The sequence below is a fragment of the Ascaphus truei genome, chromosome 3 (genome assembly GCF_040206685.1).
Source record: "Ascaphus truei isolate aAscTru1 chromosome 3, aAscTru1.hap1, whole genome shotgun sequence".
NCBI lineage: Eukaryota > Metazoa > Chordata > Amphibia > Anura > Ascaphidae > Ascaphus > Ascaphus truei.
Genome location: NC_134485.1, coordinates 427,849,641 through 427,876,563, shown reverse-complemented (window position 1 = coordinate 427,876,563; position 26,923 = coordinate 427,849,641). Strand labels below are relative to the sequence as shown.

The 26,923-nt window shown below is 43.4% G+C and overlaps 1 protein-coding gene across 3 annotated transcripts; it reads right to left on the bottom strand.

Annotated features, from left to right (window-relative positions):
- Positions 1-6,092: 6,092 nt before the first annotated feature.
- On the bottom strand, positions 6,093-26,514 carry NAA50 (N-alpha-acetyltransferase 50, NatE catalytic subunit). 3 transcript variants are annotated; one of them, XM_075592853.1, is made up of 5 exons: positions 26,053-26,514; positions 10,516-10,649; positions 9,171-9,290; positions 7,975-8,041; positions 6,093-6,630 (listed from the first exon to the last, which is right to left on the bottom strand). In XM_075592853.1, the coding sequence occupies exons 1-5, from the start codon at positions 26,058-26,060 to the stop codon at positions 6,447-6,449; spliced, it is 513 nt and encodes a 170-aa protein (XP_075448968.1). In that variant the 5' UTR covers positions 26,061-26,514; the 3' UTR covers positions 6,093-6,446. The 3 variants fall into 3 exon arrangements, with proteins under 3 accessions (XP_075448968.1, XP_075448967.1, XP_075448966.1); XM_075592852.1 differs by having other exon boundaries at positions 10,516-10,652; positions 26,053-26,504; XM_075592851.1 differs by lacking the exon at positions 26,053-26,514 and adding an exon at positions 10,966-11,126 and having other exon boundaries at positions 10,516-10,652.
- Between the last annotated feature and the right edge of the window lie 409 nt (positions 26,515-26,923).

The following is a 26,923-nucleotide window of genomic DNA, read 5'->3' as shown; positions in this document are numbered from 1 at the left end:
CAATCTGTTCGGGGAGGAATGGGAGGGGAAGACCCCCACAACAGATGCAACGGTGCTCCAGTATGTGGTGGAGCTCAGAGATCAGTTGGCAGATCTTATGGAATTGGCGCAGGCTAACCTCAAGGGAGCTCAGATCAGGCAGAAGCGCTGGTATGATAAAAAATGCCCGTAGTAGAGTTCATCCCGGGGCAGTAGGTGCTTGTTCTGAAGCCAACTCGTCAGAACAAATTCCAAGCTGCCTGGTCGGCCCATATGCGGTAATCCTGCAGGTGAACAAGTCAAATTACGTGGTAGCTCTGGATCAGGAGTTAAGTAGACATCTGAGCTATCACATCAACATGTTAAAAGAATATCATTCGAGTAGACCAGTGGTGTTGGCGGTGTGTAGCCCACAATCAGGAGATGCAGCGAGCAGAGCTCTGCCCGATCTCATAGGGGAGGCTAAGCAGGGAGGCTCTGTAGAGGACGTGGGGATTGGGTCCCAGCTCACGGCTTCCCAAAGGAAGTAGGCGCACGAGTTGTTAGGAAGGTATAGGAGTCGGTTCACAGACAAGCCGGGACGGACTCACCTCACTGAACATCCAGTCAACACTGATGATCAGAGGCCCCTTCATAAGTCTGCGTACCAAGTGTCTGTGGAGGTAAAGCGGAGCATGGAGGAGATTGCCGAGGTTGTATACCTCAGGCAGAGGGTAGGCGGAGGACATCTCATACCTGAGCCCACCAAGGTGGAAGCCATTGTGGGGTGGCCGGTTCCCAAGACCAAAAAAACATGTACTAGCCTTTCTGGGGACTGCCGGGTATTACTGCAAGTTTGTACCCAATTACAGTGCCCTTGACAGACCAGACTAAAAAGAGGCTCCCTCGCACAGTAACCTGGACATCAGTGTGAGAGACCCTTCCCAGCTCTCAAGGCTGCCCTGGCAATGCCATTGGACTTTCCTGGCAGGATTATGACCAGCGCCGGTCTAACTCTGACCTACAGGCATCACGCTTGGGGATGAACCCGTTGGGATTGCTACCCCAGAGCTCTCCGCTTAAGGGGGGAGGTGTGATGGTTGGGGTAAATATGGGTGCTGTCAATAAAGGTTAAGTCTGCCATTACCCCTACCTCTCAATAATACATTGGCATTGTGTGTGTTATGTATTGTTGTATGTATTTTATTTGGTTCCAGCACCTCAGGAACCAGGGGTTAATATGTTTGCAGGAGAATTGTTGCAAATCATTTTGTGACCTTCCCCTGTACTTTGTTTATGTTGCAGTTCTACCCACCAATCAGGGCCTGGGCGTGTAGGCAGCACCTGGCCCTGAATGTTTCCAAGTTATGTTTTTAAGTATATAAAAAGGTGGGGAGGGAGACCCCTAGTTAGCTCAAGCTCCAGTTCTGGTGGCAATTGCCAGCTGAATATACAGAACTCCAGTGCTGTCTCAGGCCTGACAAGTAGGCCCTGTGCAGGAAGCAGAACAGGGGACACCGATGCAAGAAAGTCCCTGCACCTAGGCCTGCAGGGTATCCCCAGTTAAGTATGTTTGTTGTCTGTGTACTTGTACTGTTGTGGATATACTTTTCCAATAAATTAATTTTATAAACTCGTGTTCTGTCTGGCTATATTGATCCCTGGTATTAGTCCTGGTCTCCCGCGACAACCACTGTAACCTTAAATGGACTCTTCTAATCCTAGAATATCACGCCAGCTCTCCTGGCCCCGAAGACACCAATTTGTGCCTGTGCTTAGGGCTGATCAACACTATGTCTACCAGAGAGCGGAAGGATTTCCACTTCAGTTTATGAAATTGGGGGTAAAACCATAACCACATGATAATGATCAGAAGCGCCAAAATGATTGTGACATGCAGTAGCCACAAATATCAGCACCACATGGATCTCTTCACCCCACCCTCCCCCCATCTTTCAACTTCCCCCTTATATTCTCTGTAGTTATTTACATGCTGTATCTATTGCCACTCACCGTCGATCCAACAATTACTAGCCAATCAAAAAGTGAAGTGCACACCAAGGTTGCTTGCAAAGACAATATATTGGTTTATTGCTTAATCTGCCAATGTTTCAGTCTCATGACAGAGCTTTGTCAAAGTTGACAACCAGTAAGAACATTGTATGCCGCGTGATAATGGTGAAAGGCAGGTTTGTGTACTGGTCAAATGTGAATGTGCTCACAAGTGGTATTTTTATTTCCTGTCCGGTGGAGAATTGTTACTTTTTTTTACTCGCCATAATTTACTTGTGTACTTCAAGTATAGATTTACATTTATTGACCAAGACAGATTTGGTTCAGGCCCAATCCTTTATCAACACCGTCAGGGATATGACGGAAAATATTTACAAATGCAGGTATGAGCCATGCTTTACAACTGTGGTTGTCATTATTGGTGTTTTTGTTTTAAACATTTACTCATATTAGGGTCACCTATTTTAGCACATTTCTTAAAACTTCTACCTTGAACCCCAATTATGCCTTCCAGTACTACAACCCCACTGCAATCCTTAGGCTAAGCTCATACACTCCGCTTGCTTGAGCTCTGACCTTGCCGCACCGTTGGAGCAGAAGCAATCCCTGCTCATAGTGCCGGGGGCGTCACGAAGCTGGCTCGCCCTCAGTGGCTGAACCAGCTCACATGACTGTTGTCACGCGGCAGCCGCCTGAGAAGACAACTGTCTCTTCAAAACGGTGTCGCATCTCTTCACCTGCGCAGGCACTTGGAAAACTACTACAGTATACCCAATTACTGAATTGTGCATGACGTGCGCACATAACGCCGCCGCCACTATAAACTTGGCCATACATCTTTCCATGGCTTTCTCTGTCCCATACAGACATGTTCGAATTGAAAGTACTGGTCTAAACCTCGGTATTCTACATTAAACACGTGAGGAATGCCTTTAATTGACTTTTTATGAACACATTTTCAATAGGTAAAACATGAATACACAGAAAACAAAATACATTTAACTCATGGCAGCAAGATGATCCTGTGTATTCTTTCCCAGATCTTGTACAACAGGACGATTGCATGCGGTTTGAACATTTAAGGCCACTTTTACTTATGTTGGCAATATTTTTGTTATTACATTTCCTTTGTGCTCGTCTGAAAATGATTAAAGGGAATTTAAGCATATTTAAGACTCCGCTGCAAAAAAGGGCCCAAAAAAAACTGCAGTGCTTGTTATTGTAATGTATATCTGGAACAAATTGTCCAATGCAAAACTCACATATTACACGGTTTGCAGTCACTACAGTTGTGGGAGTTTAGATATATACACACACACAAAAATATCTGGTTTCCTATAACACGCAATAATCTAGGAAAAAGATTACACAATATGGCAACTCAAATAGTGCAGTTTTATTTTTTGAACTCTCTAAAAGTTTGAATAGCCTTAAGAAAAAAAAAAAAAAAACACAGGCTTCTGCTGTTCAATGTGCATAATGATCCAGATAGAAACATGAACTTTTGTTCAATGAGCCTCTTTCGCTCATACTTCCTAACTCCGAGAGCACGGGCAGTGGTTAAATGAGATACTTTACAATTTTTTTCCAGGCCGTAAATTAAAACCCAAAACAGATTTTTCTTTTTGAAGTTCCAGAGGGTGGATTGGCTTCAGATTGCAGTCATGTGAAGATGACGAAGCAAAGTTTCTCTAAAACACAAAATATATACTTTATTTTCTTCTTTCTGTTCTTGGGAACTAGGCCTGGGTATGTGAAAATGGAAGGAATTGAACGTGGAAGAGATTCCCATAAAATGAGAAGTATATAGAATCATAAAATTACCCGACAAATTTGTAGTGAAAAATAGCTTTAACGTATGATAGACTCGGAGGCCAAACCACCAGGCATTGGTGTGATTTTATTGTTGCATTATGATAGATTATCTTGCCCAATCACCTATTACCCACCCCTCCCTTCAAAAGCTTTGCTTGTACCAGATAAGACCCAGAACTGGGTTAATTATATGGAGATAAATTCCAGCAGCACATTCTCAAACATTTTAAATATTAAAAACTGGGACAGTAACCTACAGACAGCTTCGTGTAATCACTAAATATAACAAAGAACATTGGCAGCTCACAAAAACACGACAGATTGCAACTATTTTTCCCCCTGTTCAGACAAAAGCAAAAAAAAAAAAAACAACAAATTACACATGCTTTTATTTCCAAGTGAAATTGAGTCACCTGGAGGAACCAGGTCCCCCGAGTAGAAAATCACAGGTGTTGCCTTTGGTCTAAAAGCACAAAATTGTTGCAAGACCCCAACAATAAAAAATAATAATCGAGTATGCAACCAGTCCACAGAATAAAAGGGGTGTTATCCTTAATGAGACGTAAGGTCTAGGTCAGACTGCAGCAAGATGGTCTCTGCAGATTAAACACTACTCTTTCTAGACCAGTCAATGGCGTAATAGATTGGAAAGAGCATGTACCAGAAGTCGATTCAATCTTCCTTTGGGAATAGGCCCAAAATGAGAAAGCATCTCCTGCCCCAGGCTCCACGGTGAGGAATTGGCATTCCACTTTGCATAGATTGTGACACTCCTAGTTTATATTGTGCTTCACAAAGACATTAAACACCCCCTAAGACCAGGATTAAAAACGGAGCTACTTTGTCTACATCCACGACTGAAAAAACATTTCTACATGTATGTGAATGCATTCCTGTGAATGTATTCCCGTGTCTCCAAACACTGGCTAATAAAACAAAATGTTGCATTTCGAGTCGCAAAATAATTATTTCCACAGCATTAATAGTGTTGGGGCACTACAATTTGGAGAGCACAGTTCAATACTGTTGGGGGAAGAGGGGGGAAAAAAATTCACAAGAAAATAAAATGTCACTCACCACAGAACCAATATACATATAGGTATAAAAAGACCACCCCAACTTTGCTCAGATAAAAATGACCCTATACCAAAATACCCACCACCTCTATAAAAAGTACGGTGTAGGCATCATTTTCAGTGTGTAATACTGGACCCAGGCCAATAGTCGTGCTACACATTCAGCTTCAACAGAAAGCACTTGGGAAACACACTTGAATAAGGCTTAAAACCTTTGAATGCCGGGTAAGCCTCACTTGGAATGAGGGCTTTGAGGTGGAAAGAATGTTAAGGACATTGTCACAGAGAGAACACGTTCCTCTAAAATGAATGCTGCTCTGAAATTTGGGAATATGCAGGTGCTTCTCATTCAATGTTTGGGAAGATTTTCTTCCAAGTTTCGCACACTTTCCACGAAACATCAAAGGAATGCAAAGACGACTACATAGCAGTGTGTACCAACACCTAAAGGCAGTTTAACTTGTGCCATAAATTGACTTGGGTTTTAGTGCACAGGAACAAAATGCAGACGCATTCTAAATTCATGAAGGAGGTGGCATGCAACTGCTGACAAGTCTGATAAGCTTCCATTTGAAGGATGAAATACTGTACTGGCAAACTCCAATTCTGTATATGTTTTAAATTAGCATTTCAGGTTTGAAAATGTACAATCTGCAATTTGTAAGGTTACCGAGGTCGAGTCTTACAAACGTCTCTTTATATTGAAAAAGAAGTTAAGACACAGTCTCGAGAGACCCTTGCTAAGTTCTGTCATGCTGACTTTACACAGTGCTCCAGCCCGCCACTAATAACCAACAGGAGGTTATTTTCGTAACGTAGGATTTTCTCTATCCATGTTTGGGTGTCAGCATATAAAGCGCTGTGGATAAAACGGTTGCAATTATTAACCAGCTCCAATATATTTTGGGGTCTCATCTCTAAGCAGAACGTGGATATTGAGCAAGTTAAAGAAACTTAACGTTAACTCCTGGTCATTTATTTTTATGGTCGATATAGAAGTGAAACCATTCTGTGTAAGAACCGCGATACCTTTTTGCAAGAAGCTGTGCAGAGAAGGGCAAAACATTGCTGTCTAACTCCCTCAGTGCAAGTGAAGCCATAAACCAACTGCACAGCAATGCACTGCGTGCCTCTCCGGTGACAAAAGAGCTAAACCTCTAGCAAAATAAAAGGTAAAATACAGGAATCGTCACATTTTGCCCTTCAATAAAAAGGCAGTGAGGTTTGAAAGAGAATGCTAGAAAGAAATTAGATTTTTATTTGAAGACTATTCCAGACTTATAGTAGCCACTCACTCTCCCAAACAAAGGGAAGAAAATTGAAAAGCCAAAAGGAATCCATATACCCCTGCCAGTATAATCTCCACACATGGGGGAAAAACATTTCAAAAGTTCAACCAAACAAAATATATATGTGATTGATTGTACAGTCCTTGGAAGAAGCATTTTTTGTTTGTATTTTTTTTTTTTGAAGTGGAGAGGGAAGAAGAAATATTAGAAGTGTACGGTAGGAGGAAAATCTCAACGGGTCTCTTTCCATATTTGGCGACAAGCAAGTGCAAGAGAAGTGTTCACGGATTTCCTTTTAGTTTTCGCTCTGTTGCACATCTGCATTCTGGCCGGCGGGAGAGGAGAGCTTCAGGTTTTTCTGCAGCACGTGGGCGTCAGCTGGCTCTATCCTCTTGTAATAATTTTTCTTGGTTTCGATAATCTCAAAGCCAAATTTTCTGTAGAAGTCTATGGCGGACTCATTACTGATCTGGACGTGCCTGGGGTAATGAATTGAAAGAAATGTCAGTGTTCTGCTCTCCCCTGAATGTAGTAGTAAATAATAATACATAAGTAGCATTGCTATCAAGTGACCACACCATGTCTAATATTCACTAGATACAATATGAAAATATGAAGATACAAGCAGCCTTATGAAACTTAATGGAGAATGTGTAATATCACAACATACCATGCACATGTGGTTAAATGTTTTATACCGTCCACTATTACGGCTTTCACAAGGCAGCCAGGAGGACCTCTACTCACCTCACCTGCTCCCGGCAAAACCCAAAAGAGATGTGAGCCCCCTTCCCCCCAACAAGCCAGGTAAAAATGCCCGTCCAAGATGCTAAAAGCCAGCCAAGATGTCTCCTCATCCCTCCCAGACGGCACAAACCAGCCAAAAGGAGATAAAGTAATTCTATTATATCTGTAACATCTCATCAGATAAACGGTTGCCGTTACATTTACTCAGATCCTAAGGCTTTCCCAGGACCCGCTCGTTAGCTTCTCTTGAACAGTCCCAGGATGTCGCTCCTTTCCCAGTACAGTACTTCCATCAAGAAACCCTACCACAGACTATGCTGCCCAGGAAAATAACCAATGGGAACTTACTCACCACAAAACAGGATGTAAGACCCCTGAACACAAAAATATCCTCAAGTGCCAGGGACTGCTCAGTGAAGTTACCACTGAAACTAACAATTACTTGTCTCACCAACATCCAACCAGGACTACAGACCAACAACAAAATGACAATGATCAGTATTGATTGTGAACCTAGGTAGGCACAAACCCCCTACCGTGTCTCCGGCGTCAAATGACGCCGTGGGGTCACGTGACCCTGCGACATCATTTGACGCATCGCTGGAGACAAGGTAAGTACAGAGGCCTCGCGAGGTCCCCTGTAAGCGCCGCCCCTAGAAAATCTCACGCCCCCCAGTTTGTGCACCCTTGCTCTAGAGAACCCAATCCATGACCTTACATGAAAATCAAATCTGATCATTCTGGCCCCAGTTATACACCAGGAATCTAGACAGGAGGAACTGTGAATTGTCTGACAAGGTCCAACAAAAATAAAAGTATGACAAAAAAAAAAAAGCAAATAGAATATTATTTCTTTTCATTTTTTTCTATTATCTAATAAAGGCCTCTGCAAACCCATTTTGGTACGTCTGGTATGTAATTGAACGAACGTTACCTTGACATAAGAGTGCAGCTTGTGATCTCAATACCTGTTTAGAAGTCAGGCCACATCTACCTTTGTAAAATGGACATGACTGATGAGAAAAACGAAGCAAAGATTGGAACTGAAGTGAAGAACCAAGTTAAAAGGAACTTACAGATAGATATTGTCAAAGGTGCCATCTTTTTCACAGATGTTTAAAACGTGGTTCAACATTTTTGTTCCTGTGAAGATAAAAACATAGAAGTTATGGTTATGCAACAACAACACACATCACTGCGAAATGCTCAAAGAACTAGATTGGTTATCACTTGAGTCTAGGTGCAAAGTTCACCTTTCCCGTCTGGCCTTCAAATACTTTATGGGCAAGCTACCCGTCTATCTGAACAAGCTCCTCACCCCTACCACATGCAGCACCTATCAACTGAGATCTGACTCCAAAAGACTGTTCATGGTCCCAAGGTTCAACAAGCAATTCGGCCGTTCCTCCTCTTGCCGTTCACCCCACAATTGGAACAATCTACCGGAAACATAGTTATCTTTCATAGGGAATTAAACTATGACAAGTGTGTTAAATATAAAGCCAGAGTGCAACAGGGCAGTAAATGAAAACTAAATCAAGGTGTAATGATAAAAACGGCCCAGGAAAAATAAACGTTTTGGCTACCAACTATTTAGCAGTTACCAACACACTTGTTCAGATTGGATGCATAGCGACACTGGATGTGTTAACAAATGGCAATTACTTTAGAGAACAATTAGTTATCCTACAGTGAATGTAGTGTGATCATAAGTGTGATTAAATCAGTAAGGAACAAGTAAACTCGTTGGTGTATCTGCAAACTAGACATGCCACAGAATGCCTGCTATATTGGAAATTATAAACCATACTACATAATTAACACATGGGACTGCAAGGATTCTCTTACCACTTGGCAACAGACTGTACTTGTAAATCAAAGCGCTCAGTCATACAACACATTCTGTACCATTGTGAAGGGTAAAGCTTAGACATTTAAGGCTGTACAGCCAGACTGAAAAAATACATATGGCTTGTTAATAGATCACAGAGAAACAAAAATGCACCTGGGACTCGGGACGAACACTGCAGAAAATGTCACTGGTGGCCATTTTAAAGGTTTAACATTTTTTCTGATAAATACGTCTAAAAAACGCTGGATGACATAAAATTGAGATTCAAAAGTAATTACAAAAGTAAAGCGTCGACTTCTTTTTTGGCACAAAGGGCTTTCCCAGTGCTGCTGAAGCAAGAGCACAAAATTGCTCCAAGTCTTCATATTAGGGCTGTGGTCAATAGAAAGGTTTCACTTGCCGAGAGTTGGGCCGTCTTACCTATTCCTAGCCTGCGGTATGGAGCCAGGCACCCGAGGGTCATGATGTAAAGTCGCTTCTGATTCTGAGAGTGATCAACTCTACAGCACACTGCGCCCACTGCGATGTCGTTGAAATATGCTGCGGTGAGGGCAGAAAGTTACAAGTCAGCAATTTGAGGAGAAAAACGCTGCTGCTCCTGATGTACAGAAGTGTAAGAACAAATAGAGAAAGGGAAAAAAGGGAGGTGGTGGAATGTGAAAGGCATTATTAAGTGATGTGGAAAAGCCACAGGATCAGCAGTCAGGGTCACATTAAAATACGTATTATAGGCCGAAGCTTCCAATTCAAACAGTAATGCATGAAGCCTGCTTTTCCCATTCTATATTCCTCTGAAGTGTGGTCTGTAGTTTGCCTTTTACTCAAGGACCCTTTATGATATCTGACAAGGGGGAATGAAGATGCTCAATCCTCTAAATTGGGAGATTTTCAGCTCAACTTTACCTTAAAAATGTATTCAGTGTGACCTAGAAATCCTTCCAAAAAAAGTACAACTTGGAGATATAAAGATAGATATTCCAGCATCTCCTTGCACAATTCTAGGGTAACACTTCTCTTCAAAGTAATAGCGCTGCTCCTTTTATATTGAAGGGCATGACAAGAGATTTGTACGTTCATGTTGGTATCATTACATAGAAACACAAAGTTGCTCAGCAATGAGCAGCAGAAGTTGCAGCCTTATTCCTGGCGACACTAGGACAGATACTATATGCAAAATCAATTACTTTTTTTTTGCAGTCTCGCTATTGTAACCTGTTCCATGCTTCAGGTGCTTCTTAGTTAACACACAGATTGAGGGAGAGCACATAGTAAGTACTGTGGTCCATCCAACACAAAGCTCTTACAATAACACTTTGGGTGACCTTATAGACATCCCAGACAGACATGCCAGGGGTGCGCAAACTGGGGGGGTTGGGGAGGGGGCGAGATTTTTCTGGGGGAGCACCCCTGCTCTAGAAAGATGTTCATTGCAAATTAACTGTGCCATTAAATGTTACAAATAAGGCCAAGCAACACAAACTAATTTGTGAGCTGGGGGGAGAGGGGGGAAAAGGCAGGGTAGAGTAGGCTGAATAGAGGTTAGTTTCAGCAACCTCACACCAACTCCCCCAATTGCAGATAAAGCCATATTGACTCTGTGGTGACACACGTTGTGGCCCATTCAGGTGCCTGTACTCCATGCCGCTACTTACTGATAAAGTCATTTTCTTCTGCCGTGTAAAACACCCTTGCAACATATAGGCGAAGAGATACGGCATTACCAGTGCAAGTAAATGGCAGGCTACGAGAAACTGAAATACCTCACCGAGTTTTGCAAGCTCCCCAACCTCCAAAACATCCTTGTAGAATTTGTCATTGTAGCTCACAGGGAAGATGACTTGGTTTAGCCTCTTCAGTTGTTTTATGTTGTGTGGCGTCACATCTCCCAACTCGATCCGGCTACTGGAACAAAGCAAAACATGCTTAATATCACTACAGAATTGGAAGGCCTTCCCATCAAAATGTATTACAATAAAAATGCATTCAAACACTGCATATTTCTCTGTGTAAAGGTTTACAAACTACACTGACGGGCTCCAGGAATGTAATATTGTAAAGAAGAATAGCGTTCACACCGCCCAGATCATCCAACTTGACTAGCACTAAATCCCGGTCCCAGAAGAAATCAGCAGCATGTAAACAAACAGATTTGCTCCTTCACATTCTCCATACTCTTGGTATTCGGAATAAAGCTCTGTCCTGGATCTCCTCTTACCTCTCCCATCGTACTTTCAGTGTCTCTTCTGCTAACACCACCTCTTCCTCTATTGATCTCTCTGTGGGGGTACCCCAGGGCTCTGTCCTGTCCTGGGACCTCTTCTCTTTTGTCTGTACACATGTCTCTAGGTGACCTAATAACATCTATTGGGTTTAAATATCACCTCTATGCTGACGACACAAATTTACTTTTCAACACCCGACCTTACACCTGCTGTACAAACCAAAGTTTCTGAATGTCTCTCTGCGATATCATCCTGGATGGCCCTCCGTCGCCTTAAACTCAACATGGCAAAAACAGGGCTCCTCATACTTCCTCCCAAACCTGGCCCTACCTCTTTCCACATTACTGTTGGAACTACGATCATTCACTCAGTAGCTCAAGCACCCTGCTTACGGGTCACACTGGATGGATGATCTCTCTCTCTCTCTCGATCTCTCTCTCTCAACGTTTCTAAAACCTGTCGCTTTTTCCTCCGCAATATCACAAAGATACGCCCTTTCCTCTGTTGCTCGACTGCTAAAACTCTGACTCAGGCCCTCATCTTCTCCCGTCTTGATTACTGCAACCTCCTGCTGTCCGGCCTTCCTGCCTCTCACCTGTCTCCCCTACAATCTATCCTAAACGCTGCTGCCAGAATCACTCTACTCTTTCCTAGATCTGTCTCAGCATCTTCCCTCCTGAAATCCCTCTCCTGGCTTCCGATCAAATCCCGCATCTCACACTCCATTCTTCTCCTTGCTTTACACTCTTCTGCCCCTCCTTACATCTCAGCCCTAATTTCTCGCTATGCACCATCCCGACTCTTGCATTCTTCTCAAGGATGTCTTCTTTCTACCCCCTTTGTATCTAAAGCCCTCTCCAAGCCTTAAAACTTTTTCACTGACTTCCCCGCACCTCTGGAATGCCCTTCCCCTCAATACCCGACTAGCTCCCTCTCTATCCACCTTTAAGTCCCACTTGCTTAAACAAGCATATGAATAGCACTGTGGATAATACTGGACACATGATGTACAGCTTAGCCCCCTGCAGACGCACTTACCAGAACTCCCTCCTACTGTCTCTGTACGTTCTCCCTACCTACCAATAAGACTGTAAGCTCCTCGGGGCAGGGACTCCTCTTCCTTAATGTTACTTTTATGTCTGAAGCACTTATTCCCATGATCTGTTATTTATATTATCTGTTATTTATTTGATTACCATGTGTATTACTACTGTGAAGCGCTATGTACATTAATGGCGCTGTATAAATAAAGACATACAATACAAACAGATTTACTCAGACGTACATACAGCACAAGTGACGAAGAAGATGCAGCCCTACACATGGGGCACTTATGTCTCAATGTAATGTTGTACATTAACGATGGCTGATTTGGAAGGTAATAGCTCATATGGCAGTCTCTTAGTTCCCAAGAGAAAGCACGTTTGGAAACAAACTTCCCTAAATAGAGGGCAGTCTAAATCCCCTTTAAAAAAAAGTAACCACAGCAAGCATCTCAGGAACTGGGGGGGTGGGGGAAGAAATCCAAGGGCTGAACCTCCCTTCCCCCCATTCCAATATTTTTAGTTAGGGGGATAGCAGCGTCAAAGTTGCAGTTCAAGCAATATTCTACACATGGTTTTTTTTTTTAATAAATCAGTTCTGTACTATAAGGAAATACTTGTAGCATTTAAAGACATTTTTAATGTATTATAATGTAACAAGCATTATTTGTTTCTATAGCAACCATTTACAAGTCGCATCCCCTTCCTCTTCTAAAACCGGCTCTGGCACACCCCTTTTGAGCCCTGCCCTCTCTCTAGCAGTGCACCAATTGTATCTAGTGACTGCCTGGTAACATGTTCTTGCCCACAGAACTTTGCATCTTTGGTCCTCTTCTGCTGCACTGACAGCCATTTAGTGAACCCCCGAGCCAATTCTTCGCCGATCGATCACAGGATCGATCGGCAACTTACCTAATCACTAAACAGCAGCTTGAACTGCTGCTTTAAAATCAAACGATCATCATTTTTGGTGTACCTGAAAATTCAAAGACCCTTTTCAACAGGGACTCTGGATAGGGGGGATTTCCTCCACCTTTACGTGTTCAAATAAGGGGGGCAGTGGGTTTGGTACTTTACCAGTGCAATACACCGCGTCCACACACAAAGAAACTTGCTAGAGCAGAGGTGGCCAACTCCAGTCCTCAAGGGCCACTAACAGGTTAGGTTTTAAGGATATCCCGGCTTCAGCACAGGTGGCTCAATAATTGTCTGAGCCTCCAAGGGAAACAAAATTGCTAGCAAATATTTGGCCAATAGGACACAGCAACTTCATTACTACTGGCTTCTTATGGGCCGATAATTTAAATTCCCTTTACAAACCAGAAGCAATACTGGTAACCTCACCGGTAAGTAGCTTGGAAATGGAAAATGGGAGATCCCTGGAGTTAAAAACTAACAGGGACGGGGGGGGGGGGGGGGGGAGAAAGAGGAGAGGGAGGAGAGCAGGGGGTTAGTTAGGATAGATTGCTGAATTGAGAATCACTGCTATCACCACATGCTTGTGTCATTTACAGAGCCACATAGCAACAACCTTTGTAAAAGTAAAATATGTATGATCGACAAGTATTAGGCAGCATGGACCCACAAATGCTTATTCCCCCCCCCCCCCGAGCAGCTTTAAGTATGATTAATAAATGGCAAATACTGAAACATGACAAGAAAATGTGTTTTTCTACATGTACACACACGAGCTTGTGAATTAAGTACAGTATATACATCTGCAAAATAGCATACCATATGTTTTCATTAGAATACAAAGCATCACTATCTGCTCAATGTTCTTGTGGACCAAGCAGCACTCAACTACTAAACTTCAAGCGACAGTACATGTTACATGCTAAATTTGGACCTTGTGAAGAAATATTTAATACTCTCCAGTATTCAGCAATGGCAGCGTAGCTCATTACTAAAAATAGTCCTGACCATCCCGAGCAGGAATGTGCTGCCCTGAAACAAATCCCCCTGCAAATCTTCCCACCGAGCCCCAGATATATTTACAGCCATCATTACTCTAAATTTAACTCAGAATCTAATTAGTCTGCTCAACCAAACTAATCTTAAAAATACCCACTTGACATTAACAGTCCTAAGCAAAAGCTTTGAGGCTGCATGGGCAGTATAGGAACAGTGTTCCTGCCCACGTCTCCAGAAACCGTGCATTTCAAACGACTATACCGGTATTTTACCCATTTGCCATTTTTTCAGACCATTACATGTGCCCTCTTGGTATGTCGCTCTATCCATGGTAATTTCTTTGCAACTCTGTTTCAAAGGGGGGGGGAGGAGGAAACCCTTAACACTCCATATTTACAGGAGCCATCATTATGAAAAACAGTACATCTATACAATAGAAAGAGCACTAAAAGTTACAACATTTTAGACAGCATTGCCCACAGCTGCACAAAACTATACTGGATAAGAAACATCAGCCACTGTTTGAACTACAATGATGCAGAAGTTATGAGGTCTGTTCAAGTTGCTCATCTGGAACACACAATCCCACCAAATTTGGGTCAACTTTATGAGGGCTATTAAATGAGTTGTGTCTCAAGCTCAGGATGACCAAAGTACTGGATGACCCCTGCATACTTGATCATTTAGTAGCAGCCTTTGCTTGGGCATTAAAAGATCATTCTACTTCTTCTTTAGAGCTTATTCAGAGTATACCTATTGGAAACTTGTGTACAGCAGCAAGAGTTGTGTTAGTCCGATGGCAAGACTGACTTACACAATACAGTATACAGGTTACAGTAAAGTATACGTTTTCACAATATCAATTACGACAGCAAAAAGAAATCTATTAGAAAGTAAAATGTTAAAGCTGTCTGAACTGCTGTACTTTTTACCCCATCTATCCCCACCCAAATATGGTTTATATAAACTATAACCTACGTATTTCCACAGAGTATAATAAAATTGATTCAATGTGGACTTTAATTCAGTCCAGAGCCCCAGATAAATCTATGGCAAGAAAATTCAGTTACTAAACACTCTCCTGAATGCACCTTCTAGAATAACCGCTTCTGATTTCCACACATTCTTTTAACAAAAGATGCATTTCAGAAGAATCACTATTTAATAGCGTTTTCAATTACTTAGAAAGCAGTTATGTGTCCAGTGGAGAAAATCGTGTGTGTAGCGCTACTCAAGGAATAAGTGATAAAATTACACTTATTCAGTGATAATACATTGGGCTGCCAACTAAAACTAACCATCCTGTTAGTAAAAAAAAAAACCTAAACCAGAAAAATAGTGGCGCCCTTGCACATGAATAATATATAAACAAATGAATACTATAATTAGTGATAATAATACAGAGAAATACAACCGTGAAGTGGTAGATAAGGTAGAATATGTTGACTGCTATAATGATACCCCTGAGGAAGCGGATTTGTCCGCGAAACGCGTAGGGTGACTTCACAGCCCCGCGTCTAGGAACCCAAGCGCTCGTCCCTTTATTCTACTGGCATCGTGAAACTGAGGCGCCCTCACGTACGTCTGCCTTCGCAGCACACGTTGTCTCGCGAAAGCGAAAAGGTCTGGGCAGACCTAAGCGAGGCACCGAGGCCACGAGCACGAGCGGTCTGACGGCAGCACAAACGGATCCGAGTAATTTCGGAACCCCCCAGCTGGTCTGAGAGGAGACGGATTATCGCCTCTACAAATGCTACAAGTGGAGAGACTGCTATCTCACCGTGGACGCTGACTATTACATGCGCATGTCCTACCTACGTTTTGTAAGTAGGATTCTATAGGAACCTGACGCGGAAGCTGTGGCAGTTCCTGTTTTAACTTTTTTGTTTTTGTGTATTAAATTTTTGTCATTTTTAACCAATTGCTCTAACACTCTTGTTGATCATTTACCCCTAATGTTTAGGGATATTTAACTGTATTACACTATGTTGCTGTGTTCTTTCATTCACATGTGCTGATTGACGGTTGGACAACCATCCCCTCTCTGGAGGCGGGCGCAGTCAACATTCTACCTTATCTACCACTTCACGGTTGTATTTCTCTGTATTATTATCACTAATTATAGTATTCATTTGTTTATATATTATTCATGTGCAAGGGCGCCACTATTTTTCTGGTTTAGTTATGTGTCCAGTAATACAAGATGTTGTTAATCGATGGCTAGCTAATCTGAAGTTGGTATGCAGATGCAATACTTAGAACAAAATCAGGGGTGACCAACCTGTGGGCAAAGGGCCACGTGAAGCCATTCAGTGCTCAGGTGCAGCCCCCTGAAAAGGGGGGGGGGAGGGGTGCTCTGACTGCAGAGAGACCATAGAGACATGGAGAAGCCAGATTGCCCCTTAACCAGCTCCTCTCCTGAGTTCCTATGGACAGGTGACCCCTGGTGGGCTCCCAAGCAGCAAAAGGTACAAGCTACAAGCGAGTAAGCACCCTGTCTGCTGAGAGCTCCATGTGCTGCTGGTTGTGGGGACTGGAGAGCAAAGTAGGAATAATCACCCCACTGCCCCCCCCCCATGTCTCTCCCAGCTGCCCCCATATCTTCTGTCGCGCTCTTCCCCTCCACTTGTATTCTGTCAGGTATACCCTGTGTCAGTGTATAGTGCCATCAGGTGATATCCCGTGTCAGTGTGCAATGCTGGCTCCAACTCCCAGTCAGGTTGGCTGAACTAGATGAAAAACTGTTGATATGACAATCTAAGGCTGAGTCCCTGCTGGCGCTGAGCGCGCTCATGCTTAGAGCATGAGCGCCGGGTGTCCTGCAACTTGCGCGGGCGCAGGGGGGAAGGCCGCAATTGCGGGCTGAGCAAGCGGTGCTTGGCGCGCGTGTATATATATATATATATATATATATATATATATATATACACACACACATATATATATATATATATATATATATATATACACACACACACACACACACACACACACACACACACACACACACACACACACACACACAGACGTAACCGCGCCAAGCGCCGCTCGCTCAGCGTCAGCGGGGATAGAAACATTTTCTGCTATGTAATGACTTATACAGTATAGCTACTTATGATGAAGCAGTCCTGAGATTTGTCTGATGGTTTTGAAATTTGACAGGGGTAAAAATGCTACCATCACTGACCACTGGTAAGAAGGTTTTGCTGCTTAATAATGCAATGTGCATTACAGAATTAGCCAAAGAGGGAGAAAAATATATACACATTTATATTCTGCACTCATTTTTAACGGTAGAATACAACAGCAGATGCATGGCTTTTAAAAAAGTTCTGCCAAAGGATCACACATCATTAAAATGGAAAGGTAGGTTTGGCCATAGCAGCAACAGTATAATATTGGCTCTGCTATTCCCATCTATTTGGCCGGTTTATGGCCCACTGGAGTCCGAGATGAGATCATGTAGCAGTTTCTCTTACAATCCAAACTAACATTACTATGAGGAGGGGGAACAGTACAGAGATAAAACTCATCACAATCACCCTCTAAATTCAATCTTTTAAATGGAGGTGCCCCATTCTTCAGAAGGTTGGCTTCCTAGCTGAGAATTATTTTATGGCACATTAAAAGTCTTAAAATGGTACAGAGACTAAACAAGGAAGTTATTTACAAGCTAATTAACATTATCGAATAAAACAAATGAAATGTAAACACTTTTACTTTGCGTACAATCCATGGAGCAAATTATCACTGAATAGTGTGACAACAAACAGCATTAATAAATAGCTTTAAAAGATAGAAAGAGGCCTCAGGGAGAAAATATACAACGACTAGCAACCTGTAGAATGTTTGGGGTGTGCTCCCCCAGACATTACCAGCACTTACCACTGTTGGATACGGAAACATTTGGCGTGGCCAACTATTGTCAGTTCTTATGGTAACACTCCCGTAGCACCATTGAATAATAACAGCAGCAGAGTATGTTTAGATTGGCAGTGGCCAACCTAGACCAAGGAACCACAATGAGTACTGTGCAACCACCGACTTTTGAAAAGCGAGCAAACACACAGTGCGTTTACCCTCCCCTCCCCCCCCCCCCCACCCGCAGCAAAGAATTACACCTTCATTTCACAAGGTTACTGTTTCACAAAATCACTACATAGGAGGAGCACGGGACACCCACGGAAATGATTGGAAATCATTAGCTAGACACCTGCAGTGGGTAATAATGTTGGTGTCTACGTTTAAGACGCGTGGTGCAGAATTTCAGAACGTCATTGTTATTAATATTTTAAAACCGTGTAAGTTACCATTACCTCGAGTGATGAGCGAGCTCGTTTCACAATGCCCCCCACAAGCCATGTTTAAGCCACAACAAAACAGTAATACCCGTAACAAACCTAGACATGCTTTTATTTTTATTTTTTTATAGCATAACTTGTACATTATAAAGCTACCCAAATCATGTTTTCATCCCCTCACATATTACAGAAATGTCAGCCCAAATTTTCTTTTACAGAAAATATAGTTTGGTGAATATGTACTTGGGGGGGTGATTGCCTGCAAGTGGGAGATCTGCGGGTCAGCTTTGAGGGACCCCTCTGTTCTACTAAGGTAAAATAATCCCCATGAAAGTTTTGTAACCAAAGATTGTACAATATAACTAATTAAACTATTACTGCGTAACTAATTTACTATTAAAAATTACAAAGAAGGGTTGAATTTAGACATTTAAGTGTTCAATCCATACAGTACGTATAAAAGTCTCCTGGTCAGAAAGCGTATTGCACAGCAGATGCTAATGCCAATTATTGACTATGGAGACATAGTATATGGCTCGGCTCCTCAAACCCACCTTAGCAAACTTGACACCCTCTACAATTCAATTTGTCGTTTTGTTCTCCAATGCAACTACAACACACATCACTGCGAAATGCTCAAAGAACTAGATTGGTCATCACTAGAGTCTAGGCGCAAAGTTCACCTTTCCTGTCTCACCCTCAAATACTTTCTGGGCAAGCTACCCAGCTACCTGAACAAGCTCCTCACCCCTACCACATGCAGTACCTATCACCTGAGATCAGACTCCAAAAGACTATTCATGGTCCCAAGACTCAACAAAGTATCCGGACGTTCCTCCTTCTCCTTCCGTGCACCCCAAAACTGGAACAACCTACCAGAGACTCTCATATCCACCACCAGCTTAAGTTCTTTCAAATCTAAGGCTGTCTCACACTTTAATCTGGTCTGTAACTGTTTCATAAGCTCATAATATATATTTTCTTTAACTGTGCATGCAATGTCTTGTATATAAATGTATACCTTGTTCATTTATGTAACTGTATTTGTAACCATGTATTATTTGTTTTACTCTGTGCCCAGGACATACTTGAAAACGAGAGGTAACTCTCAATGTATTACTTCCTGGTAAAATATTTTATAAATAAATAAATAAATAAATAAAAAAGCAATGCATGTACAAAAGAAAAATGTAATTGCGTTTATTATATTAAAGTGATAGGTGTTACCTATTCGTATGTTAGGAATAATTATCACAAGACTGTTTTGATTTTTCACATCACAATTATTGATCTACACATTTATATCAGGTAACAGCAGTACAATTACTTCACAAAAAGAACACAATAAAAAGTTTCTATTGATCCTCTATCGGTAGATTCAAGGTTCCTCAGATAGTCTTATCCCCAAGGGAAAAAAGTGTATAAAAAGCATCTTTAAACTGGGAAATTGGGAGGAGAGCACTCTTATCTTCCATGAATATCAAAATTCCTATTAGAGGTCACAGTACCTTATTCCACAATACATACCCAGCAGCTGTGTGGCTTCTAAAAAACATACTTCACGAACAAAGCCAGATGTCGCAACCTTCATTGTTCTTATTTGATGTGTGTATACAATGCATAAATGTCAAATATTATTTCCAGTTTAATATAATTTCAGTATACATATTAAAAAAATAAATAAAAAATTCTGCTAATGACTTATTTAAAGGCTATATAGAACACAGCGTAAGGCAGCGCTTATAGTGCCCGCGACAACAACGTCGCGTCAAAACAACGGCTTGGTCGCGATCACTGGAAGCCATCTCTATTTGATTTTTCCAGCAACCGTAGCCTGACGTCGCCGTCGCTATAAAATAATTATGAAAAACAAATAAAATCAGAAAAAAAAAACACTATTCTTACCTATCTTTAGTGAAGCAATCATGAATTAATCATGCCAACCTAACCTGCATTTTTATTTTAATAACTTAAAAACAGTTTGCTCGTTTCCCAGAATCCCTGGCTGCAGTGGAAGCACTGTATGCCAAGAGATAATGGGGAAGGGCAGGGTTGCAGACCTGTCTGAGACATATGAATGTTCTCACACGTGGGATTTGTATTTGAAATAATTTCAAAGAAACCTATACCTGCCTTCCAACAGTAGTATAAGTACATGTATTATAATAAATTAAAAATGGCATTCAGAGTTGTTTAAAAATAAAAATGCTACAAGTATTTTCTCATAGTACAGAACTGATCTCTAAAAAAAAAAAAAAAACCACCATGTAGGATATTGTTTGGTCTGCAGCTTTAAGGGGGGAAAATTATGCCTGAAACATCGGATGTTAACTACAGCTCAATCCCGTTATAATGTGGTTCGTTACAACGCGAATCCGCTTAACGCAATGCAAGCGTAGCTCCCAACTTTTTTTTTATTTATGAATACTTTACAGCACGATTATTGGTATCTTAAATACTTTATTGTAAAAATGCATACAAATGACCATTATTTCTAACGCGATCCACTTAGCGCGATGTGATTCTTTGGCCCCCAAGCACAGCGTTATAAGGGGGTTGAGCGTTATATGGGGGGGGGGGGGGGGGGGTATTTAAGGGTTGAATTCTTAGGCCAGGGCCATGGTCAAAAAGACCGTGCTGACCCGCGCTGAGGGGAAACATTATCCCTATCAGCACGGCTTTAGACGGCGCTTACGCACGCTTGCGGAATTGGAGCCGACATCAAAATTGAATTTAAAGGGCCGGTCTTCTAAAGGGCCGGTCACGTTACCGCCAAAAGCCAATGGCAGTCCGTGACGTCGGCGCCGTGATGTCGGCGCCGTGACGTGTCGCGCTAGCACCGCCTCCCACCCGGCTCACAAGAGCGCACGCTAAAGCTCATGCAGGGACACAAAAAAGCTCCTGCTTGAGCAGGAGAGCATGAGCGTCAGCGCTGCGAATGCCACCATGTCTGAGGCCTTAGGAAAAGAAACGAATGTATGGCCAAAAAGCGTGATCAGTCTAATTTAGTTACTTATGTATCTTTCAGCAGAAAGCTGCAATGTGCACAGCACTGAATATTGCTAGACGCTATACTACATATATTATTTCCAGGGATTCACTTGCCCCCAATAAAGGGGTACACCTCACACCGATCCCACATTACCTGCCATTAGCCTTCTGTGTCTTAACATGGGACCGACGTTTCATCAAAGTGAATCGATGTTTGGTTTGGCCTTCTGTCACCAGTAAGTCTTTTTTATCAATTGTTTGCTCAATGAGACAGAAGGTACTAGTAAAGCAGCAGTCCTCGCTGAACAGCACTTTCTTTTTTTTTTGTTACTTTACTTACTTTATTAGATCTCTTCAATTATGTTTTAAATGTTTTACAATCTAATGCTGCGTTCAGGAGATATAATAAGTGTCCGGGAGGTCAAAATGGATCTCCCAGCAATCTAAAGATCGCAGTGAAAACCCAAGAGGGCCAGAAATGAAGACATTTGCGATTCTGGAACTTTGTTGTGTTTTTAGAGCATGCTCAGGGGGCAAGTTGCCAACAGTAGGAGTTAGACATACATAATCTTCTGGGGGCTGCCTTGAAATGCTATTTAGGTTTCTTTTTCTCCCCCCCCCTCCCCACCCACGTGGGGCCTTTTTTAAAGTGTGTGTGTGTGGTGTGTATGTGTATGGTGTGTGTATGGTGTGTGTGTATATAACATTGTTTACCTGTACTTTATGTCACTGATATTTCAGCTCAGCATTATTCATAATCTGGGTACATTACGCAATTATATCTCCCAATATATTGCATCAGGCTAGGAAAAGGTCAATGATGTCGGCATCTACCACATTTTATGACATTAGCTCTGAAAGCACAACCCACAGAATGAAGAAAAAAACAAAAAACTAAAAACATTTAAGTTTAAGTACAATGTGTAACACATTTAATTTCAGGGAGACACAAAAATCATTCCAAAGCAACGCTTCCCAGCCCTGTACAGCAAAGGAATTAACTTAAGTCTTGAACATCACCAAAGGCTATAAAACTCTGAACTCTATAAGAACCTTGCTGAATAGTACTGTACTAGTATTTACAAGGGTGCAAATTATATTTGCACAATAGTTTTTTTTTACCGTAACTTGGCCAAAAATTAAAACATTTGCAGCGAAACCACGGTGACTCACCAACACGTGTGATCCTAAACTAATAATTTAACTCTAGGAAGCCCAGCAGACACCATTGCTCCCCGATATGCCACATTAGACAGAATTTGAACAGGCCGTGGAATGCGCCTTTACATAAAGAGAAAACTCAGAAGCATTACATCTGTGGACACGTGAATTCTAAAGATACCCTGTACATACATACATACATACATACATACATACATACATACTAAAATGGTGGGGCAATAACTAACAGAAGATTTTGAAAGACCCTGAAAAAAAATGCACATTTTTAACAGAGGTAGAAAAATCACTTTATGGGTTAAGTAATTTAAAAGAAGCTGCTATACATTGGTATGTTTTAAAGTGGCAGGCAGTGGAAGTTATAAACGAATTATTTGAGGTTGGCCAAGGATGTCTTTTGGGTCACACATCTACAAATAGAAGCAGCTTCAGGGTTAGAAGTGCATAGTTAGATTCAGTACTGCAGCATATCAATTTACAAGGGAGGGCTGCTCTTCAATATGGACTGCTGCTTTAATCCCAAGTATGGAGGCGGACACATGGAGAAAAGATGAACAAACTTATTTACAATTTGGAAGTGTCTATTTATTCTTCCCTTCTCCCTTAAAGTAGTCTGGCATATTAGGATTAGGCTGGCATAACAAGTCTTTTATTTAACCCGCTGCCCGTTAAAAAGACCGACAAATGACTCGTTTTACCTGCTCTCCGGGTAAATGGGCCCTACCTAAAACTGTTGCCCTTGTGTTTAGAGTGTGCCTGCAATGGTCTGACTTTTTGAGACTCGAAAACTGGATTTCCCAAAACAAACTGTTTTTAAACACTGACAAGACTGTAACAATGGTATTTGGGACCAAGACTAAATTTGTAAAGCTTCCAGTGACTGAGCTCCTGATTAGAACCAACGCTAAAACCACCCTAACACCTGTCACTAGTTTTAAATACCTGGGCTTATGGTTTGACTCCCACTTAACATTCGGGATGCACATTGATACCCTGACAACCAAGACCTATGCCAAACTAGGGGTACTTTACAGGAACAAATCCTCCCTAAGTCTCCTGGTCAGAAAGCGTATTGCACAGCAGCTGCTAATGCCAATTATTGACTATGGAGACATAGTATATGGCTCGGCTCCTCAAACCCACCTTAGCAAACTTGACACCCTCTACAATTCAATTTGTCGTTTTGTTCTCCAATGCAACTACAACACACATCACTGCGAAATGCTCAAAGAACTAGATTGGTCATCACTAGAGTCTAGGCGCAAAGTTCACCTTTCCTGTCTCACCCTCAAATACTTTCTGGGCAAGCTACCCAGCTACCTGAACAAGCTCCTCACCCCTACCACATGCAGTACCTATCACCTGAGATCAGACTCCAAAAGACTATTCATGGTCCCAAGACTCAACAAAGTATCCGGACGTTCCTCCTTCTCCTTCCGTGCACCCCAAAACTGGAACAACCTACCAGAGACTCTCATATCCACCACCAGCTTAAGTTCTTTCAAATCTAAGGCTGTCTCACACTTTAATCTGGTCTGTAACTGTTTCATACGCTCATAATATATATTTTCTTTAACTGTGCATGCAATGTCTTGTATATAAATGTATACCTTGTTCATTTATGTAACTGTATTTGTAACCATGTATTATTTGTTTTACTCTGTGCCCAGGACATACTTGAAAACGAGAGGTAACTCTCAACGTATTACTTCCTGGTAAAATATTTTATAAATAAATAAATAAATGGTCTATGGTTGCTAGCTACAAGATAACTTACAAAGTTCACCGAGCAGATTGGATTTAACGGATTCAATTTTGATGTTGCAACACATTGCAGAGGGAGACCCTGCCCTCCAGCAAAAATGTGCCTACCTCTTGACAAAAATAACTGGCACTTTCACTGACATTGCAATAGGGTCTGAAATGACCGACTCCTGTAAGAAAAATGCAATTATCCTTTAAGCGTTCTCCTACAATGTCAAAAAATTGTTTATTTACGGACCATCAACCTATACAAGGCAAGACTCTTGGGTAACTAATAAGCCTCTGAAACTATCAAAAACACAACCCACGTCCATATCCCTAGTATGACAAAGAGACCGCTCGCCCCACACTAAACTCCTCCTGTAACCCATGGCTATTCCAACACACTCCTAGTAATTTATCTTACTCTCTGGTCCCTAACCTGAGAATAACTCATCACCCAAACTGCTTCTGTGATACCAGGACCCTCAAACCAATGCAACACAAACCACTCACCTAACACACCACTCATAATCCATGCAATCCCAAGGGAATAAAGAGACGATACTAACCGAATAAGGACAATTTAAATGTGCAGACATGTGTAGCAGAGAAAGTTGCATACGGATACATCACAAAGTACACACGGCCACCAAAAGTCTTCAGGTTTTAAGAGCTCTGTGCACTTTACTTAAATCAATTTACAAATACTGACACACCCTTTGATATATACACGCGGTGCCACCCATCCTCCGACATGCACACACTGACACCCACCCGTCGATATACACACGCCAACGTCCAGGCACCCTTCGATATACACACACTGGCACCTATGCCAAGCACCCTTCGACATACACCCGCCGACACCCATGTCACGCACCCGCAGACACCACGCACCCTCCTACATACACATGCTGACACCCGTGCCACGCACTCCTACATACACATGCTGACACCCGTGCCACGCACCCTGCGTCATACACATGCTGACACCCGTGCCACGCACCCTGCGACATACACACGCTGACACCCGTGCCACGCAACCTGCGACATACACACGCTGACACCCGTGCCACGCACCCGGCGACATACACACGCTGCCACCTGTGCCACGCACCCGCAGGCACACCGACACCCGTGTCACACAACCGCAGACACGCGTGCCACACAACCTCCTACATACACATGCTGACACCCGTGCCACGCACCATGCGACACACGCCACGCACCCTGCGACATACACACGCTGACACCCGTGCCACACAACCTCCTACATACACATGCTGACACCCGTGCCACGCGACACACGCCACGCACACACGCTGACACCCATGCCACGCACCCTGCGACATACACACGCTGACACCCGTGCCACGCACCCTGCGACATACACACGCTGACACCCGTGCCACGCACCCTGCGACATACACACGCTGCCACCCGTGCCACGCACCCGGCGACATACACATGCTGACAACGGTGCCTCGCACCCGGCGACATAAACACGCTGACACCCGTGCCACGCACCCGGCGACATAAACACGCTGACACCCGTGCCACGAACCCTGCAAAATACACATGTTGACACCCGTGCCACGCAACCTGCGACATACACACACTGTCACCCATGTATATACACACGCTGACACCCAGGCACCCTTCGAAATACACACACGCTGACACCCTTCGAAATACACACGCTCACACCAATGCCATGCACGCTGACACCCATATCGATATAAACACAAATATATAATGGCATAGATACAAGACAAACTTAAACGTGTATATACACACACACTGTAACCATGCACACACTGTACTGTAGAAGTGTGTGTCCGCTTGACACCTGACACGCCGGCCCCCTCTCCCCCTCACACCGCTCCCCTCTCCCCGGCCAGCTCACCCTTTCATGTTGCGGGGATATGCGAGGGTCTCCTCAGGAGAACGAGGCCGATCTGTAACCCCGACCAGAGGCACGCGGGGGGCGGCGCCTCGGGCCTGACAGGAGGCAGCGGGGAGGGGGGAAGCGGCAGGGAGAGGGGGCGCCTCAGGCCTGACAGGGTGGAAGGGGGGGGAGCGGCAGGGTACCGGAGTCACACTCTGCTCCCCCGCCTCACTCTGCAGCGGCACCGAGCCTGTAACGTGAGCCGGGCTCGCGGGTGGATGCCGCCTGCCCCCGAGCGCCCGCCTTCTCTGAGGTAACTTCGGGTCGGTGCCTTCGCTTTCTCTCCCCCCCACCCCCGGCACGTGACCGGCGCGCACGCGCGTCAACTTTCTCTCTCCAATGGCGCGAAGGCCCCGAACCTAGAGAGCGAGGGGGGGGGAGGGGGTTCGCGCGCACGCGTATAGACTGCCAGAAGCGCGCGCGCTCTCCTTCCCGCTCAACCCCACGTAATAATTCCAACGGACCCGGCTCGAGGACGCGCGCGCGCACAAACCCCGTCCTACCCAGGCGCCCCTGCTCATGTCACGCGCAGCCGCGGTATACTGTGTGCTAGGAGGGTGTTGTACGTGTGGGGACGAGAACTCCTAAAGCCAATGGAGGGGGGAGCTGCTGTTTAATGGGGACGGGGGGGGGGGGGGTGTTACTTGATATCGGATCCAATGTGGACGAAGCGCTGACAGCGTCGAATGAATCAGACGAGGAGGGGGTGGGCTGGACGTGACAGGCAGCGCGATGACGTCACTTCCGGCACACCGCAGGTTACTAAGGAAGAGACGGGGATATCACTTCCGCGTTAGCAGCACATGGGTTGAAGGAGGGAGTGGTGCTG

Bases quoted from the DNA above. Each gene is read 5' to 3' on its own strand.
- NAA50 (XM_075592851.1), bottom strand. From the start codon at position 11,111: ATGTTATTAGGTCACCTAGAGACATGTGTACAGACAAAAGAGAAGAGG. The intron at 10,653-10,965 runs GTAAGAGGAGAT...GCTTTGTTCCAG, and splicing joins CTGAAAGTACGATGGGAGAG to TAGCCGGATCGAGTTGGGAG. The intron at 9,291-10,515 runs GTGAGGTATTTC...CCCTCACCGCAG, and splicing joins TGGGGAGCTTGCAAAACTCG to CATATTTCAACGACATCGCA.